A 20,186-nucleotide genomic window follows, 5' to 3' on the forward strand; every position below is an offset into this window, starting at 1 on the left:
ACCATTTTGGTCACTCAGGGCAATTTATCATGGCCAATCCAGCTAACCTTTCAGCCCTCCATAGCCCTTGATTCCAAGATGCAGGACAAGGGACATAGAATTCTTCCAGTGCATAGGGAAGCCATTTAGCCTATCGAGTCTGCACCAACCCTCTGAAAGAAAACCCTACCTAGGCCCACTCCCCCCCCACCCTATCCCCTTAACCCCCCCTAACCTTCACACCGTTGGATACTAAGGGGCAGTTTAGCATGGCCAATCCACCTAGCCTGCACATCATGGTACTTAGGTGCAGTAGTGGACCACTCAATTCTTCGAACCTGCTTCACCTTTCAATAAGCTCATGGCTGATGGCTCTTAATTTTGTTTCCCTGCCTGCCCTACATAACCTTTGGTTCCCTTGCCGATCGAAAGCCTCTTCAACCCAGCCTTAAATGAATGTAATGACCCAGCCTCCATTACCTTCACCACGGTTCAGCCTTTCCAGGCAGGGCCCTCTCGCTACGTAAAAAGCCTCCCGTTTTGTAATTCATTCTTGGGAGAGGGTGCGACCTGGAAACTCCAATGTTCATCGTCCATCTCCAGTTTTACTGAGGAGGGGAGGGCTGGACAATCCCCTGGAACCGCTGCAGCCGCACGGCGAGCACTCACTATCCTGTACATGAGGGAACTCCAGAGCCAAAGGAGGAATGTGGAGGCTGTGGCAATGCTGGTCCCATCCCGCTCCGCCCCGCAGGCCCTGGAAAAACATAATTGGGTACACTAAAATTATTATTTTTTTAAATGGCCTTGGAAGGTGGATTGCAGAGCGGCGTCACTGCACACTGGTGGTGGCAACATGGGCTGGGTGATGGGTCATGAACTGACAGCAGCTAAAGCCATGCCAAGGAGCCCGCAACGCAGAGCGAAACAAAAACAGAAAGGGCTGGGAAAACTCAGTGGGCCTGGCAGCATCTGTGGAGAGAGAAACACGGGTAACGTTTCGGATCCGCATGACCCTCCTTCGGAGATCCTGCAGATCCGGCTGAAATAGGACGAACGACATGTTTTTTAAACAGGGGCTGGTTTAGCACAGGGCTAAATCGCTGGCTTTGAAAGCAGACCAAGGCAGGCCAGCAGCACGGTTCGATTCCCCGAACAGGCGCCGGAATGTGGTGTCTAGGGGTTTTTCACAGTAACTTCATTTGAAGCCTACTTGTGACAATAAGCGATTTTCTTTTCATTTTCTACGCAGACTGTGGTTAGAAGATGAAACTTGACGGCAGGCGGACTGGTCAGGTGATGATGGCGGTGTGTAATTACGCTCCAACACTCGGGCGGGGGGGGGGGGAGCACTTCCTGCATATGTGCAGACGGCCGTGTCAGAGTCAACGGACGGGGGATTCTCTGCCCGTGTTGCGCCCGGGCCACATGCCGCTATTTCCTGGGAGTAGCGAGAGAGCCCCTAAACAGAGTTCGTGCCGTGTGCTGAACACTGCGTAGTGCTCCCGGTCTGCGGCACCCAGCGAGGGCGTGAACCAGATGAGCATTTCAACATGCTCGGCCCATTTAAAGCCAGAATCTCCCGTTCCTGGAATTCATCCCCCCCCCTCCCCCCCGCTGGCACAGCGCCAGGCCGGCGGGGATCACGAACGGTCTCCATCGACTGAGACCAAACGTGATGACCATACCTGAGGGGCTTGGAGGACATTGGAGCCCCCGGGTGGTCGGGGCACAGGTGCACTGTCCCCGGGCACCCTGTTAATGCCAGGGTGGCACTGCCAGGCTGCCAAGCTCTGCCATGGGGTGGGGCTGTAAAGGGGTTGTGGCCATGAAAGGGGGGCCTGGGGTGCCTGGTGGATCTGATGACTCTCTCGTGGGGCGTCTGTCACCAGGGGTGAGGGGGTTGCTGGTGCAGAACCTGATGCTCAGCTAGAAAGGAGACCCTTTGGGAGGATTTCGATGCCAGCAATCATTGGGGGAGTGGGGTGTTGCTGGGGGCCCACACACTCACTCTCAGATCCGGGCGGCTTTTAGAAAATAACTACGTTTGGCCGAATTGTGATGGTAATCCTGCCAGAACAGCTGGCGTGTTCGCACCTGTTTGCCGAACCGAAATGACACGTGTGGTGATATGCCCGTGAATAATATTGTATTCACTTAGCAAAGCGACCTCCAACCAGCAGGTGGCGTCAGACATTGGTCATGTGACATCCGGCTCTCGCCAGATGGTTGTAAGGCCAGGGCAGTCACATATTGGGGAGTTCCAGGAGAGTCCAACTCAATTAGTAACTTAGTCTGTGTAGCTTTCTGATTGTTACCTTACCCACGCGTACACCAATAAATCACCATTCTAGTTCAGTCGGCAGCAGTTCTGTATGAATCATTGCAAAGGCAAGGTCACAGAACACAACAACACGTAGCCATTGTTTGAGAAAATTCCGCTCAGTGACATCCCGGTCAGCTGGCTGCACAAAACACCAACTCCAAGTTAACTGGGATAATCCTGGCGAGTTTCCCAGTGCATTCGTGCCTGTTAATTGGCACAATATTGGAAAGGAAATTCATTTCTATTTGAGAGTGGTTCACCGACAGCCCCCGTTCTCCCTCAACTCCTCTCACAGAATCATGGATGATCACAGCATCGTTGGGGTGCAGAAAGGGGCCGTTCGGGCCATCGCGGCAGCACCGGCTCTCCGAAGCGAGCATCATGACTTAGTGCCCATTCCCCTGCCTTCGCCACACTTCCAGGCCGTGCATTCCAGACCTGAACCGCTCATTCTGCGAAAAGGATATTTCTCACATCAAATTTGCTTCTTGCCCAAATCACTTTAAACCTGTGCCCTCTCGTTCTCGATCCTTTTACGAGCCGGGACAGTTCCCCCCTATCTACTCTCTCCAGCCCCCTCATGATATTGAACATCTCTATCAAATCTCCTCTTAGTCTTCTGCTCTCCAAGGGGAACAGTCCCAACCTCTCCGATCGACCCTCATAACTGAAATTTCTCATCCCTGGAACCACTCTTGTGAACCACTTCTGCGCTCTCTCCAATGTGTCCACATCCTTCCTACAGTGTGGTGTCCAGAACTATATACAGTATTCCAGCTGAGGTCTAACAAGTGTCTTGTATAAGTTCAGCATATCCTCCTTGCTCTTGTACGCTGTGCCCCTGTTAATAAATCACAGACTACTGTTTGCTTTATTAACTGCTCTCTCCATCTGTCCTGCCACCCTCACTGATCTCTGCACAGATACACCCTGGTCCCTCTGCTCCTGCAGGCCCCCTTTAAGAATCTCACCCCTTATATTGTCTCTCCATGTTCTTCGACTAAAATGCATCACCTCCCCTCACCCTTTCACCTTAGCATCATAGAATCATAGAATCCCTACAGTGCAGAAAGAAGCCATTCGGCCCATCAAGTCTGCTCCGACCATTTGAAAGACCACCCTACCTAGGCCCCAGCCCCCGCCCTGTAGCCTCACCCTAAGGGGCAATTTTGCATGTCCAATCCACCTATTCATCTCCCACATTTCAACCTCTCCTCCCCTACCCATCATTTTCCTAATTTTTCCCTCCTCCCATTAATTACGTTCATCTGTGTACCACTAAGATATCCCATGACCTGCTTAGCTCAGACTAAACACAATCCTTCAAATGATCTATTCTTCAGGGAACCATCCAAAACATAAACAATATTCCATTAACCCTTTATCTGTAACCAACTAAATGGTTAGAATGAATGATTATCTCACTCTTATGACACCTTAATTTCAGCTTTAGCAGACACACAGTCTGGGTACCTTAACCCAGGTTTTTAACAACATTATTGCAACAGATATAAAATGCAATATACCTAACAATTTCTGACATTCATACATGTTGCAACTGTACAAGAGAGACAGCACCTGGAGTACTGTGTACAGTTTTGGTCCCCATATTTAAGGAGGGACGTAGTTGCATAAATGAGAGGTCATAGTTCTAGGATAAGGGGTAGCAGATTTAAAACAGGGAATAGGGGCAGGATTCTCTGATTGGGATACTTAGTTTTTCCACCAGAGTAGAATCGCTCTTGGTCTGCACTGATGCTAGGAGCGGTTCTCAGGAGCAATTCTCTCTCCCTTGTCATGCACATTTCTGCATGGTGGGAAGCTGGGGTGATGCCATTTGGAATCCACCAATCGGTGGCCATTTTGAGCGGGCGGCCATATACCCAGGTCCGGCAAATGGCCCCTCCTCCCACAATGCAAATCTTGCCACCTCCCACTGACAAGTAGGGGAATCCTTCTCCCGACCACCACGGGAATTATGGATCATCCCGCCCCCACAGCACGTCTGCATGAGGGTGACCCGACCCTCAACCACCCCCCATCAGACCCCCAATAGTGTACCCCCATCAGACCTCAAAAAGAGACCCCCATCAGATTCCCCATCAGAGACCCCCGAGACCCCCACATCAGAAACCCCATATCAGAGACCCCCCATACCAGAGACCCCTATATCAGAGACCGCCACATCAGACACATCCCCATCAGAAACCCCCATATCAGAGACCGCCATATCAGAGACCCCGACATCAGACACATCCCCATCAGAGACCCCATATCATAGGCCCCCATATCAGAGACACCAATATCAGAGACCCCCATATCAGAGACCCCCATATCAGAGACCCCCATATCAGAGACCCCCCATACCAGAGACCCCGATATCAGAGTCCCCCACATCAGACACATCCCCATCAGAAACCCCCATATCAGTGACCCTGATATCAGAGACCCCCATTTCAGAGACCCCCATATCAGAGACCCCAATATCAGAGACCCCGACATCAGACACATCCCCATCAGAGACCCCATATCATAGGCCCCCATATCAGAGACCCCAATATCAGAGACCCCCATATCAGAGACCCCCCATACCAGAGACACCAATATCAGAGTCCCCCACATCAGACACATCCCCATCAGAGACCCCATATCATAGGCCCCAATACATGGACCCCAATATCAGACACATCCCCATCAGAAACCCCCATATCAGAGACCCCGCTATCAGAGACCCCATATCAGAGACCTCGACATCAGACACATCCCCATCAGAGACCCCCATATCAGAGACCCCGCTATCAGAGACCCCCCATACCAGAGACCCCGATATCAGAGTCCCCCACATCAGACACATCCCCATCAGAGACCCCATATCATAGGCCCCAATATCAGAGACCCCCATATCAGAGACCCCCGTATCAGAGACCCCGAAATCAGAGTCCCCCATATCAGACACATGCCCATCAGAAACCCCCATATCAGTGACCCCGCTATCAGAGACCCCCATATCAGAGACCCCGACATCAGACACATCCCCATCAGAGACCCCCATATCATAGGCCCCCATATCAGAGACCCCCATATCAGAGACCCTGATATCAGAGACCCCCCATATGAGACCCCCATATCAGAAACCTCCATATCAGAGACCCCTATATCAGAGACCTCGATATCAGAGACCCCGATATCAGAGACCCCCACATCAGACACATCCCCATCAGAAACCCCCATATCAGAGACCCTGATATCAGAGACCCCATATCATAGGCCCCCATATCAGAGACCCTGATATCAGAGACCCCCATATCAGAGACACCCCATACCAGAGACCCCGATATCAGAGTCCCCCACATCAGACACATCCCCATCAGAGACCCCATATCATAGGCCCCCATATCAGAGACCCCAATACATGGACCCCAATATCAGACACATCCCCATCAGAAACCCCCATATCAGAGACCCCGCTATCAGAGACCCCATATCAGAGACCCCGACATCAGACACATCCCCATCAGAGACCCCCATATCAGAGACCCCGCTATCAGAGACCCCCCATACCAGAGACCCCGATATCAGAGTCCCCCACATCAGACACATCCCCATCAGAGACCCCATATCATAGGCCCCCATATCAGAGACCCCGATATCAGAGACCCCCATATCAGAGACCCCCCATATCAGAGACCCCGATATCAGAGTCCCCCATATCAGACACATCCCCATCAGAAACCCCCATATCAGTGACACTGATATCAGAGACCCCCATTTCAGAGACACCCATATCAGAGACCCCGACATCAGACACATCCCCATCAGAGACCCCATATCATAGGCCCCCATATCAGAGACCTCGATATCAGAGACCCCCATATCAGAGACCCCCCATATCAGAGACCCTGATATCAGAGACCCCCATATCAGAGACACCCCATATCAGAGACCCTGATATCATAGACCCCCATATCAGAGACCCCCCATATCAGAGACCCTGATATCAGAGACCCCCATATCAGAGACCCCCCATATCAGAGACCCTGATATCAGAGACCCCCATATCAGAGACACCCCATACCAGAGACCCCGATATCAGAGTCCCCCACATCAGACACATCCCCATCAGAGACCCCATATCATAGGCCCCCATATCAGAGACCCCAATACATGGACCCCAATATCAGACACATCCCCATCAGAAACCCCCATATCAGAGACCCCGCTATCAGAGACCCCATATCAGAGACCCCGACATCAGACACATCCCCATCAGAGACCCCCATATCAGAGACCCCGCTATCAGAGACCCCATATCTCAGACCCCGATATCAGAGTCCCCCACATCAGACACATCCCCATCAGAAACCCCCATATCAGTGACACTGATATCAGAGACCCCAACATCAGACACATCCCCATCAGAGACCCCCATATCAGAGACCCCGCTATCAGAGACCCCCCATACCAGAGACCCCGATATCAGAGTCCCCCACATCAGACACATCCCCATCAGAGACCCCCATATCAGAGACCCCGATATCAGAGACCCCATATCAGAGTCCCCCACATCAGAGACCCCCATATCAGAAACCTCCATATCAGAAACCTCCATATCAGAGACCCCCCATATCAGAGACCCCGCTATCAGAGACCCCTATATCAGAGACCCCTACATCAGACACATCCCCATCAGAGACCCCATATCATAGGCCCCCATATCAGAGACACCAATATCAGAGACCCCCATATCAGAGACCCCTATATCAGAGACCCCTACATCAGACACATCCCCATCAGAGACCCCATATCATAGGCCCCCATATCAGAGACACCAATATCAGAGACCCCCATATCAGAGACCCCCCATATCAGAGACCCCCATATCAGAGACCCCCCATACCAGAGACCCCAATATCAGAGTGCCCCACATCAGACACATCCCCATCAGAGACCCCATATCATAGGCCCCCATATCAGAGACCCCCATATCAGAGACCCCCATATCAGAGACACCCCATACCAGAGACCCCGATATCAGAGTCCCCCACATCAGACACATCCCCATCAGAGACCCCATATCAGAGACCCCAATATCAGAGACCCCCATATCAGAGACCCCCATATCAGAGACCCCCATATCAGAGACCCCCATATCAGAGACCTCGATATCAGAGACCCCGATATCAGAGTCCCCCACATCAGACACATCCACATCAGAAACCCCCATATCAGAGACCCCCATATCAGAGACCCCGACATCAGACACATCCCCATCAGAGACCCCCATATCAGAGACCCCGATATCAGAGTCCCCCACATCAGACACATCCCCATCAGAGACCCCATATCATAGGCCCCCATATCAGAGACACCAATATCATAGGCCCCCATATCAGAGACCTCGATATCAGAGACCCCGATATCAGAGACCCCCACATCAGACACATCCCCATCAGAAACCCCCATATCAGAGACCCCCCATACCAGAGACCCCGATATCAGAGACCCCCACATCAGACACATCCCCATCAGAAACTCCCATATCAGAGACCCCGATATCAGAGACCCCCATATCAGAGACCCCCATATCAGAGACCCCGATATCAGAGACCCCCATATCAGAGACCCCCATATCAGAGTCCCTGACATCAGACACATCCCCATCAGAGACCCCATATCAGAGATTGCCATATCAGAGACCCCCCCATACCAGAGACCCCGATATCAGAGTCCCCCACATCAGACACATCCCCATCAGAGACCCCCATATCAGAGTCCCCGACATCAGACACATCCCCATCAGAGACCCCCATATCAGAGACCCCGATATCAGAGACACCAATATCAGAAACCTCCATATCAGAGACCTCGATATCAGAGACCCCCCATACCAGAGACCCCGATATCAGATACCCCGATATCAGAGACCCCCACACCAGACACATCCCTATCAGAAACCCCCATATCAGAGACCCCCCATACCAGAGACCCCGATATCAAAGACCCCCATACCAGAGACCCCGATATCAGAGACTCCGATATCAGAGACCACTAAATCAGGCACATCCCCATTAGAGACCCCCATATCAGAGCCCCTCCATATCAGAGACACCCCTATATGAGAGTCACCCCTGTCAGTCAGCCCTCCCTGGAAGCTTAAGAGCAGTCCAGACAGAAACAATGAAAAATCACGGCTTTTTCACTTTCCTGTCACTTGCACCTGCTGCCTCAGATAGAAGGTGTTGAAATCAGCAGCTGTTACTTCATAGAAAACCAGAACACATCACAAGGCTTTAAACCAATCAGGTCCTTTGTTCTGCAAGGCTTCTATTCACTTTCAAAGAGAAATAATTTAATAGGCTGTAATTGGCAGGGTAATAGCTTCCAGAGAGCCAGGCGCCTGGATTGTTTATTGTCATTTCCCATCACACTTGAATGCATCTTAAGTATCCTGCCGTGAAGCTAACCACAATGTTCATATACATCTAGGAGATAAATTCTAAGCAGAAAGCACTTAACTGCTTTTGATGTGGTGCGCACCTGTCAATCATAGCTAGATGTTAATGAACTGTACTGCCTCCAATGATAATATATCTTACCTTAAATAAATGGACCAAAACTGAACACAGTATTCTAAATGTGTCCTCACTAGTATGTTGCACAGTTGCAGCAACACCTCTTTACTTTTATATACTCCAGCCCTCTTGAAGTAAAAGCCAGCATTCCATTTGCCTTCCCTCTTACCTTCTGACCTGTATGCTAGCTTCCTGGGTTTCCTGAACAAGGAGCCCCAAGTGCCTCTGTGCTGCAGCTTTCTGCAGTCTCTCTCCATTTAAATAATGATCTCCCTTCTCAATTTTCTTCCAAAATGAACAATCTCATATATCCACACCTTGAATTCCATTTGCCAATTTTCTGCCCACTGAGTTAACCTGTCAGTGGGGGACAGGGGGAGGGGCACTGGTAAATGTGGAAAAAAAAATTTTTCTGTAGGGGAATTGTATTTGACAACATTTCTTATAGTTCCTTGAGGATGTAACAAGGAGGGTGGATAAAGGAGAACTGGTAGATATAGTGTATTTCTATTTCCAAAAGGCATTTGACAATGTGTCCCGTGAAAGGTGATTAGAGAGGTTTAGAGCTCATGGTGTTGGGGGTGATATGTTTCTATGTTTCTATATATTAGCATGATTAGAGGATTGGCTAACTAACAGGAAACAGAGATTCAGGATAAATGGTTAGTTTTCAGCTCGGTAAACAGTAACTAGTGGAGTGCCGCAGGGATCAGTGCGAGGGCCTCAACTAATTGCAGTCTATATCAATGACTTTGGACCAACTGCACTGTAGACAAATTGTGGGGAAGAGAAGTTGCAAAGGGATGTAAGTGGGAAAAAGTTTGGCAGATGCAGTGTAATCTGGGGAAAGATGAGGTTGTCCACTTTGGCAGGAAGAATAAAAAGACTGAAGGGACGCAATTCGGAACGGGGAGAACTCATTTTGAAATTCTTCCTGCCCACCCCTCGGCCAACGATGTGGCCATTGTAGCCCCCGAGTGGTCAGGAACATGGTTGGGCAGTACCTGACCGCTGCCCCCGGCACACTGGTAGTGCGAACATGGCAGAGCCATCCTGGGAGATGGTACTGCAGGTTGGCATTGTCAGATTGGCACTGCCAAGAGTTGGGTTTGAAGGGAGCGGGGACTGGAGGGGCACCTGAGGAGGAACCTGTAGCGGGGTTGCCTGAAGGGGGGTGAGGTGGGGTGGCCCAAGGGGAGGTGCCTTGGCCACCTCATAATGGGTGGCCAAGGCACCTCCGAAGAGCTGGCCTTGCCGGCGTCTTTAGGTGCCGCACATCTCCTTCATGGCACAAATCACCCGAATCTCTGAAAAATACCAAGTGTCGGTGGATTGTGATCGGAATGATGCCAAACCAGCTGGAAGGATTGGCACCGCCTTTCCCGCCGGAGAACACGCTTGGAAAACGTTTGGGAGAACTGTGCCCAGAATATTATTTAAATAATAATAATAATCGCTCATTGTCACGAGTAGGCTTCAATGAAGCGACTGTGAAAAGCCCCTAGTCACCACATTCCGGCGCCTGTTCGGGGAGGCCGGTACGGGAATTGAACCCGCGCTGCAGGTCTTGTTCTGCATTACAAGCCAAATGGAGAGAGAGGGCAGAATGCTGTGGTGCAGAGGGATCTGGGTGGTCCTTGTCCATGAATCACAAAACGTTAGCATGTAAGTAGTAATAGAACGTTGCTCTTTGTCGAAAGGGGTTGACGTATAAAAGTTGGGAAGTCTTGTTACAACTGCACAGAGGATTGGCGAACCCCACCCGGAGTATCGTGTACAATTCTATTTAACAAGGGGCGTACTTGCAGTGCACTCAGCTGACTGCTGGGATGAAGGAGCGCGACCTTTGAGGAAAGCTGAGCAGATTGGGCAGATACTCTTAGAGTTTAGAAGAAGGAGAGGTGATCCTATTGAAGCATAGAGGATTCTGAGAGGATTTGACAGGGCGGGGGGGGGGGGGGGGGGTGAGAGGGCGTTACCCCACGTGGGGGAATGTTGGTCGAGGGACCACAGGTCTCGCATTGAAGACTGAGATGAGGAGAAATGTCTTCTTTCAGGGGATTGGTCGTCTTTATTCCTGTCTCACTGAGGAAACATTCGCTGAAGTTACCTAATCACCGTATTGTTACCTTCCCTCCTCAGATTGGCTACACCGGATGTGGGATGAATCCTGCCCGGTCTTTTGGACCAGCTGCCGTTACCGGCAACTTCAAGGATCACTGGGTAGGTTGGTGCCAAACAAATGCCGATTCTTTTGGGTAGAGTCTGCCGCTGGGCCGAGGTGCTGGGGGAGGGGCACCAGTAAGTGGGGGTGGCTATTGGGGGAAATTCCGGCCTTTCCAATGGCATCCACACCCTATGAAAGAATCCTAAAAAAAAAAGATGAGCTGAGCTCGGTGCGAAGAAGGTTGATGATAAACAGGTGGAAGTAGGTAATGGAGTTGTTACGACCCACTGGGCTAGAGCGCGGTCAATTCCAGCCGCACAGACTCCGGAGTCATAACACGGGCGAATTAATCAATAGAAAATTACCCAAAGTCTTTGGCCCTTGGCTGCCCAATAATTACAGTCAGCGGGTTTGTAAATGTAAACACAATTACTGTTTAGTTATAGCAAGAACTATAATTGGTTAACTAATAAATAATTCCGAACTCCCCACTTTAATTTTCCTCCCACCCTCTATACACCCCCCCACATGCACACATGACAGACAAACACAGAGGGGTGGAAAGGGGTAAAACAATAAGCTAGAGACGAAAGCGTTTTTGTTTCATATGATGGTTTTTAGCACACCTTCCTTTACAGCATGATTGCAGGTTAAAGCCCCTACTTCCCCAATGGGGAGGGGAGCTGGATAGGCCGGCAACTTTTACTGGGCAGGTTGGTGTACGGCAAGAAGGGGGGTCACCTCTGCCCACCAGAGACAGCTGTTTCACCCACCCTCCCCACCACCGTACCATCCGACCCCTTCCCCACCCAGCCTCTCAAACCCCACTCTCCCCACCCACCTCGCTAGGACCTGCCAACCGGGCCCTGCCGGACGTGCCTGAAGCCTGGCCTTCCGGGGACTGTCTGGAGTCCCAGCAGGTGGCCATTGCTCGGAGCTAACACCATCCGACTGGCTGGCTGGGCTCTGAGGTGCGGCCTCCTCCCCAGATGGGGGGTTGGAATGGTGTGGGGGGGGGGGAGGGGGGCACAGCTGGGATGGGTGGGGATGTACCGCGTTGTCAACCCCGCAAGATTGTCGAAGAGTCTCTCGGAATTAGTGATTAATCACCCAGAGACTGTTCAAAGCAACTTTGGGTGAACAATATCATGGAGGCAGTGAAAATAATTGGCCGGAATTGGCCGGCTGCTCACTGGCGGCAGGACTCTCTGGTCCCGCCAACCCCACGGCCGTTTCCCGGTCCCAGCCGGGCCCGTTTCTCGGTCCGCGCTAGCAGCGGTAGTGGGGCGGACCCGCAATGGAGAATGGCGGCCATTGCGGTACCCCCACCCCCTCCTTCCTTGGAACATCCTTGTCCAATAATTATAAATTGGTGGGAGATGGGGCGGTTGACTGGGCAGAGGTGGTCAAAGGTGAGAGGTCGCTGTGGTGCTGTCACCATGTCAAATGTCCTCGAGCCTATTTGCTGCGCGAGATATCAGCCGGAACTATCCGGCTGTCGGGATTCTCAGCTCCCGCCAGCAGCGCATCCCTGCCCACGGGTTTCCCGGTGGCGTGGGGTGGCTTCATTGGAAAATCCCATTGACCATCGGAGGGGAGGAGAGGGAACCTTGCCGGAAGCTTAAGGTAAAAGTAAAACAAACTGGGACAAGCAAATACTTACATCATTTTCCTTCTAGTGGTCCATATTGCCACATATTCATCCTCTTCGTACAACAACATTGTCATGATATGCAGACACACACATAATGATATACAGGCAGGCATAGACAAGCAGCTAATGGACACAGAGAACAGGACATGACCAATAAGCAGGCAGGACACTCAGGGGTGGGATCTGACTATAAAAGACACGAGGCACTCACACTCCGCCTCTTTCCACTAATGAACATCTAGAGAGCCAGTCAAGGGTGTTGTTACAATCTCACACCTCCACCACGTGGCTAAGAGCTAGTCTGGTTCAGACAGAGTAACCACACTCTAGTTAGCAGAGAGTCGAACTCACAGAGAACTGTGCTAACTGTGCTACTAGTTCAATAAACCTGATTGAACTAACTTCAAATCTGCAGTATCTTTTTGATCTAAGCTGCATCCAGTTGCAGCCAGTGTTATACCAGCTAACACGACAAACATGATGAAGGTTCTAGAAATACATCCTGACAGAGGTGGAAACCCTGTCGCCCTTTCCAGTGGCAGGGTGGACAACCTCGCCCTCCAGAAAGTTCCGGGGCTGCATTCTCCGCCGTCGGGATTCTCCGGTGCACCCCAGCCCGGGTATTTCCCGACGGAGTGGGGCTGCCCACAATGGGAAACCCCATTGACTGGCCTGGGAGGCGGAGAATCCCACTGCCAGCGGTGGGGCTGGGGGGGGGGGGGGGGGGGGCGGGGGGGGGGGGGGATTCTGTTCTCAGGATGGATGTTGTAGTGTTCACAAAGGCCACAGAAGCTAAGTTCATTAACAAAGCTAACTTTTATTTACACTACTAATTAAAGCTCGACCACTTACTCCTATAGCAAACAATACTCTAGTAATCTATAATCTACACTCTACTAACACTAGTCTCTATACTCTATAACTACACTGTTGTCTCTATCACTGCTCTCTCTCGCTCTCATCCAGCTCTCTCCCAGAGTCTGTGAGTCAGTGCTTTATATAGTGTTATGGGTCCGGGTTTACAGAACCCCAAAGTGTTTCATGGAGTTCAACCGACCCACAACTTGTAATAGACTGTGGTGTGGGAAGCACACGGCGCGCTCTCCAGGTGCGATACAGCAGAAATGGACAAGTGGTATTAAAAACAAAACAATGTTTATTCTATGAACTCAAGTTGATCCTTTTAAAACAAACATTGAATATCTTAACAGCCATTACTTCAAAGATAACCCCAAAAGACTACAACACTAAATAATCCTTCAAACTGTTCCTTTAAACATCCAAAAGACTTCAAACCTTCAAAAACAGACATTAGGTTACATTCAATATAGTCTTTGGATTTCAGAAATCAACAGACCAGCTCTGTGTTTCTTCCTGCAGCCCACAGCAAAACACACAGACACTCCCAGCTGCCTCCTCAAACTGAAACCAAAAGCAGAAGTGAGCTCAGCTCCCCCCACCCTCTGACATCACTTCAGTAATATGATCAGCTCCATTTCTTAAAGGTACATTACTTAAACATCCATTTCTTAAAGGTACTCTCACATGACAATAGTTCTGCATCTCGTTCCAACTAGTGGTTAATTATGATATGACATTAACCCTTTGTATTCCGAACATTCCCATTATGTCACAACCTCTACATCTACGGCCATAGCACGCACACCGACTCCATTATCATCCATTTCGCACCACTGCCTCAATATCAAAACTGCCCAAACCACTCTCAACCTCACACCCGCTGCCGTTACTATCCCACCTCCCCTTCTCTCCCTGATGACAGGACCCCTCCGTTCTTTAGCTAATCTCGGTGTTATTTCTCCTCCAGCTGTACTGGGTGGGTCCCATCATCGGAGGAGTGGCTGCCGCGCTGTTCTACGACTTCCTGCTCACCACGCACTGCAGCGACCTGTCCGAGCGGCTCAACGTGCTGGTCAGCGGGCAGGCGGAAGAGTACGACGTGGAAGGCGAGGAGGACAGCGCCAGGATGGAGATGAAGCCAAAGTAAAAAGAAAGGACCAGGGTGGCACCCATCAGTGGAGAGAAAAATAACAATCTCGTGGGTGCCCTGGGGGGTCAGGGTAGAGGGGCGGGGGTGGGTGGTGGGGGTTGTGGGGGGGAGGGGTGCATTTTCCGGGGTATCTTATCGCGGTGCAGGTCGACTCTGCACTTTTCCGGATGGGAGACGTTTAGGATCATGGATGCAGAATCGGAAGTCCGACCCTCTCCCTCTACTCTCAAACCTCAGAGGCTTGAGCCTGAAATCTAGGCCGTCATTCCCCCCACAGTACCGATGGAATGCAACACTGCCGAGGGTGCCGCCTTTTTAATGAGAATTCAAACCCAGGCCCTGATTGCACTGATTCCAATTCACCTAATTTCAGTCACGTGTTGTTAGCTGCTTATTTGTGACCCCAAAAATGTGGGCCTGCATCCCCGGCCTACGTAACTAGGAAGGCAGGTCTTGCCATCGTTTAGCAGCAATCATGGCCTCAGCCATTGAAGTATTTTTGAAGTATCTGTCATTGGTGTACTGTACGTAAGGAATCTTGGTCACCAACTTGCGCACAGCAAGCCAAAAAAACAAAAAGAAAATCAACGGCCAGGTAATCTGTTTTTTAGTTTGAGGGATGAATGTTAGCTCAAGGCGTGTGGTCGTGGGGGGGAGGCAGGTGTTGAAATCTCCCCTATTCATATTCAAAATGGCAGCTGTGGGACATTTTACATCCATGTGTGCAGTCAGGCAGGAATTAACTTTCACCTCTGAACCGGTACTGCCTCTGACAGTGCAGCACTCCCTCAGCAGTGCACTGGAACTGTTGAGCTCATTGATGATGTGGCCGAGCCTCTGGAACGGGGTTTGACTCCTTGGCGTTCTGACTCCGAGGTCAGAGGGCCACCCATTGAGCCAGGGCTGGCGCCAAGCTGCTACCTCTGACCTCTCAGGCCTCCGTGACTTTTCCGGCGTCGCCTGAGATTGACGTCGGCGCCGTTCTGTCTTCCTCCGCTGTGGCCGCCATGGAGACAGGAGGCCACTTGGCACATCGTGCTTGAGGCAGCTCTGTGGAGAAGCTATCCCCACACCTTCCCATCCCACTCATTTCCGAGCAAACCTCTCCCCATGAAGTATTTATCCAGCTCCCCCCTGCAAACCAATCGAGCAGGCGAGGGCGTTCGGAGTCGCCAACTCGTGCGAGGAACATTCTAGGCTTTTCCTTTTTTTCCCTTTCCGGCATTTGGAGGGCGTTCCCTGAAAGGGTGGCGGGAGCCGATTAATTCATAACTTTCAGAAATGACAATGCTCAAAGAGGAAATGAATCTTCAACTCCATGGGGAGGGAGATTAGAGTCGGTCAGAGACATTAGGGCACAGAAGGAGGCCACTCTGCCCGTCCAGTCCACGATGGACAAACTGGACAGGTGTTTCATGGGCATGGGCAGGATTGGCTAAAACAATATTGAAAAAAGAGAAGGCAGAAATATATAACAAGCTAATTTTTACTGATCGCGTGTATTCCTTGTAATTATGCAGAGCGCGCACACCTTTATACATATCGCCATGCCAATATCGTTGTACTGTTCCACCCCACAGAGATTTTGGGTTGGTTTTTTTTTTGCAGTCACCCAGGAGATCGCGAGGCGAGGGTGGGGTGGGGGTGGGGGGTGGGGGGGAGAGATGTGGAGAGGTGGGGGGGCGTGAGGGCAGAGAATGGAGAGCGAGAGATGGTGGGCGGGGGTGGAGGAGGGGTATGATGGCGAACCCATGGCAGGCGCTGAGACACTGACGACAACCTACCGATGGTAACGTAGGCCTCAGGCTTCAACCATTCCCCTCCTTTTGGTTCCAGACATCAGTGTGGCCAAGGAGGACACAATTCCTGCAAGTGTTCGGTGTAAACTTCTCTTTCCCTCCACCCCCCACTGCTGTCTCCGTCTCTCTCGCTCCCTCGAGACAGTTAGCTCTTGTTTTATCGTGCAAAAAAAGCCCAAAAGCCACAAAGCCAGAAAATATGGGTGATGTAAATGTTGGTGATTTAGCACTCCACCTTGCAATGAGGGATTTACTCCTGTTTAATAAACAGTTCAAATTCTGTGTTAAAAGTTTCATTGTTCGAACGCTGTCCACTAGCATCGTTACTAATATCTGAGCTATAATACTGCAGCCTCTTAGCTCCCTTGATGTATCGATCTCTCTCTTTCTCCGGATAATATTTATTGGAATAATCCGAGCATTTATATATGTTAGTCAAATAAATTACTACTTACAGTTGTGTGTGTTCAAGTTTCTTGCCAGGTCACGGTATTATTTTAACATTCTCTTTTCAAACTTTCATTCTCTTCTTTTATTCATTCTTGGGATGTGGGCGTCGCCGGCTGGGCCAGCATTTGTGGCCCATCCCTAATTACCCTTGAACTGAGTTGTTTGCTCAGCCATTTCAGAGGGGGGCAGTTAAGAGTCAACCACCTTGCTGCGGGTCTGGGGTCACGTGTAGGCCAGACCGGGTAAGGACGGCAGATTTCCTTCCCTGCAGGGCATTAGTGAACCAGATGACGGTGAACAGCAGGAAGGCCCACGGCCTAATGGCTGGAGCATGATGACCAGACACCTCTGCCCCATCACAGACATGCACGCCTTTCTCACTCTGTCCCCCCCCCCCCCCCCCCCCCCCCCCCCCCGCCCCCACAAACCTCCTGGAACAAAACAACCCAAAGGGGACCTATAGGTGATAAATATACTCTGGAAAATTCCGTGACCCTCACTGAACCCTCAATTGACAAGGGAGAAAGTCTGATGTGGGGGTTTATTTTGCCACGTCCCCTCAGGAAAACGCTGAAGTGCTCTCCCCGGCCGCAAGGAAACAGAGACCTGCATTTCTATAGCGCCGTTCGCAAGCTCAGCACATCCCAAAATGCTTGACAGCTGATGAAGTTGCCTCGTTGAAGGGTAGGAAACGTGGTTCAGGAAACATCCTCCAAACATCAATCCCGGTGACACTATGTTTCCACGATGTTGGCTGGGAGAGTGGCGTCGGCCACGGCTCTGGGACTCCTGGCTGCTCTGCTTCGAAATGGTGGTGTCGGATCTTCCGAGCCCAGCCAAGGGAGAGCGGTGGAGGGAAACTCTGGTTGAACGCTTCCTCTGGGTATGTCGCAAGACCGTTTTCGTGGATCAAGCCTTCTTTCGAAGAAACATGCCTTCATAGAAGAATCACAGACTCCCTACAGTGCAGGTGGAGGCCATTCGGCCCATCGAGTCTGCACCAATCCCTCTGAAAGAGCACCCTACCTAAGCCCACTCCCCCTCCCTAGCCCCATAGCCCCACCTAACCTGCACATCTTTGGACCGTGGGAGGAAACCGGAGCACTTGCACACTTGGGGAGAACGTGCAAACTCCACACAGAGAGTCACCTGAGGCCGAGTTGAACCTGGGTCCCTGGCGCCATGAGACAGCAGTGCTAACCACTGTGCCACCACGCCGTTGAAGTATGGCGTCCGGATACGATGGGGTATAATCAAGCCCGGTGCTCTGAGGTCGCTGAAGTGGACTCGGAGGCAGCAGATGTTTTCCTGGAGCGTTTGAGTTCCATAACCTTCCTCAACCACCCAGCCCACCCTCACTTCCAGATATCCATCGGGATATTGTGTTGCAGAGTAGCTAAAAGCCCTTCATAGTCCCGGCAACATGTAACCATCTGATGGAGTTTGGACTCCTGAACTGTTGCGTGTCCGTTCTGATGTTCCTCTCCTATCCTCCTGCCGAGTTAGTCACGATTTCCCACCTGATTTCCCATTCGAAACGTCAAGCCTTTCTGATTTGAAAATTCCCATCCTTGGGCCGGAATGTTCCGGTTCCGCCACCCAGCGGGAAGCTTGGCGGGCTGGGGGTGGGGGGGGGCTTAATTTGGCGTGAGGCCGAAGGCCACTTTCCTGATGGGCGGGGTGAACTTTAGCAATTTTGATCTCGGGGCTTGGGGATGGCGGGTTAAAGGGCAGGTCGAGCTTCCCGCTGAACAATGTGAGGTGGATGCCCCCCCCCCCCCCCATGACTGACGGTGAGTCGCTACTGCATTGTCCTCTCTGGCAAAGATCTGTAAACGGTGACCCACGGGTAAGGCCAGGTGGTGGAGGTTGGCCAAGGAAGAAGTAACGGGCGAGGGCGGAGCGGTGTCCGGCAAAGGTGGAAGAGATGGTGCTGGCGGCCCGAGTGCCCTGTAAACATGACCCTCGACCCCATGGAGGTGATGGCGGAGACGGCGACTTCCTGCCTCCGGTTTGCCGCGAGAATCGGCGAGCTCCTGGCGGATCTTTAGGGAATGAGCTGATCAACGCGAGTTCAATTCCACTCCCGCCACCAAACGCAGACTGCAGAATGGAAGATTCCGGCCTTGTTTTCATCGGCCTCACCCGACCTCTCTCAGACCTCCCCTCTGGCTCCACGAGCCTCTGAGGTCTCTGCGCCCCTTTTAATCTGCTCCTTGAACATCCCCAATGTTAATTGCTCCACCATTATTGGCTGTACGTAGAATCTTTGCATTGCAGAAGGAGGTCTTTCGGCCCATCAAGTCTGCACCGCCCTTTTGAAACAGCATCCTACCTAGGCCCACTCCCCTACCCTATCCCCCCAACCCCATCTAATCTAAGGGACTACTTAGCAGGGCCAATCCACCTAACCTGCACAACTTCGGACTGCCATATGACACCGGTAATGCCAGGGTACCACCCTGTTTAAAGGGCATGCGGCTGGCCCCTGGGAGACGCCCTCGAGTGCCGTTCCGCCTGGTCCCCGTGTGTGGAGACCAGTGCTGAAAGTCGTTCGCCCCAGTTCTCCGAGGCGAAGGGGATGAATTCCAATGGTCACGTTAGATCTCACAGGGCATTGCGAGCCGGGTAGATCCCGGGAGCGGGGGCCCCCCAGCCTCCATCGGCCGCACTGCGCTGCGGCGCACTGCTTTCTGGGCTCTGCGTGGCCGTTCGCTCGCGCCCTTTGTCGTACCTTTGTCCTCCGATGCCCCTGCAAAGCAGCTTGAGACATGGAGCGGGTTCCTCCCATGCCCCTGCCGGCGGGTTAAATGGTCAATGGTGGGCGGGCTTGCAGGAGGGGTTGAGGGTTGAGGGGGGTAAGAATTCGGCAGGAGACCCAGGAATCGGTTTTACGATGGCGTGAACGTCCTGCGGGATCATCCGTTGGTGTGGCCATGGCGGATTGGGAAACGCGCTGGTGTCCAGCATGAAACTGATTTGCATCCCGCTAATGGAATGCAGGTCAAGGCCCAACCGGGATCTTCACTCCATTCCCGATTCTTGTAGATGCCAGTGGGAAAACACGACAGCCCGGAACAAATCTGGAACACGTCTGTGGCTGTCCCTGGAGTTTGGTATGGACCAGTGACCCCGGATCTGGAGCACCACAGCAGCGAGTAGGGGGGAGCATCTATCAGGTGGATTTCCAGCTCCAGTGCCAGTGAGAGGGTCCACCCCCAGCTTCAG

General features: G+C 51.7%; 1 protein-coding gene across 1 annotated transcript in view; it reads left to right on the forward strand.

The window, feature by feature from the left end:
* Nucleotides 1–14,783, forward strand: part of LOC140424734 (aquaporin-1-like) — a 32,314-nt gene extending 17,531 nt beyond the window's left edge. The window contains exons 3-4 of the mRNA XM_072508077.1: nt 11,020–11,100; nt 14,527–14,783. Coding sequence (XP_072364178.1) covers nt 11,020–11,100; nt 14,527–14,706 — 261 coding nt within the window. The 3' untranslated portion in view covers nt 14,707–14,783. The remainder of the gene's footprint in view (nt 1–11,019; nt 11,101–14,526) is intronic.
* Nucleotides 14,784–20,186: the final 5,403 nt, after the last annotated feature.

Source organism: Scyliorhinus torazame, chromosome 6 (assembly GCF_047496885.1).
Source record: "Scyliorhinus torazame isolate Kashiwa2021f chromosome 6, sScyTor2.1, whole genome shotgun sequence".
Lineage (NCBI taxonomy): Eukaryota > Metazoa > Chordata > Chondrichthyes > Carcharhiniformes > Scyliorhinidae > Scyliorhinus > Scyliorhinus torazame.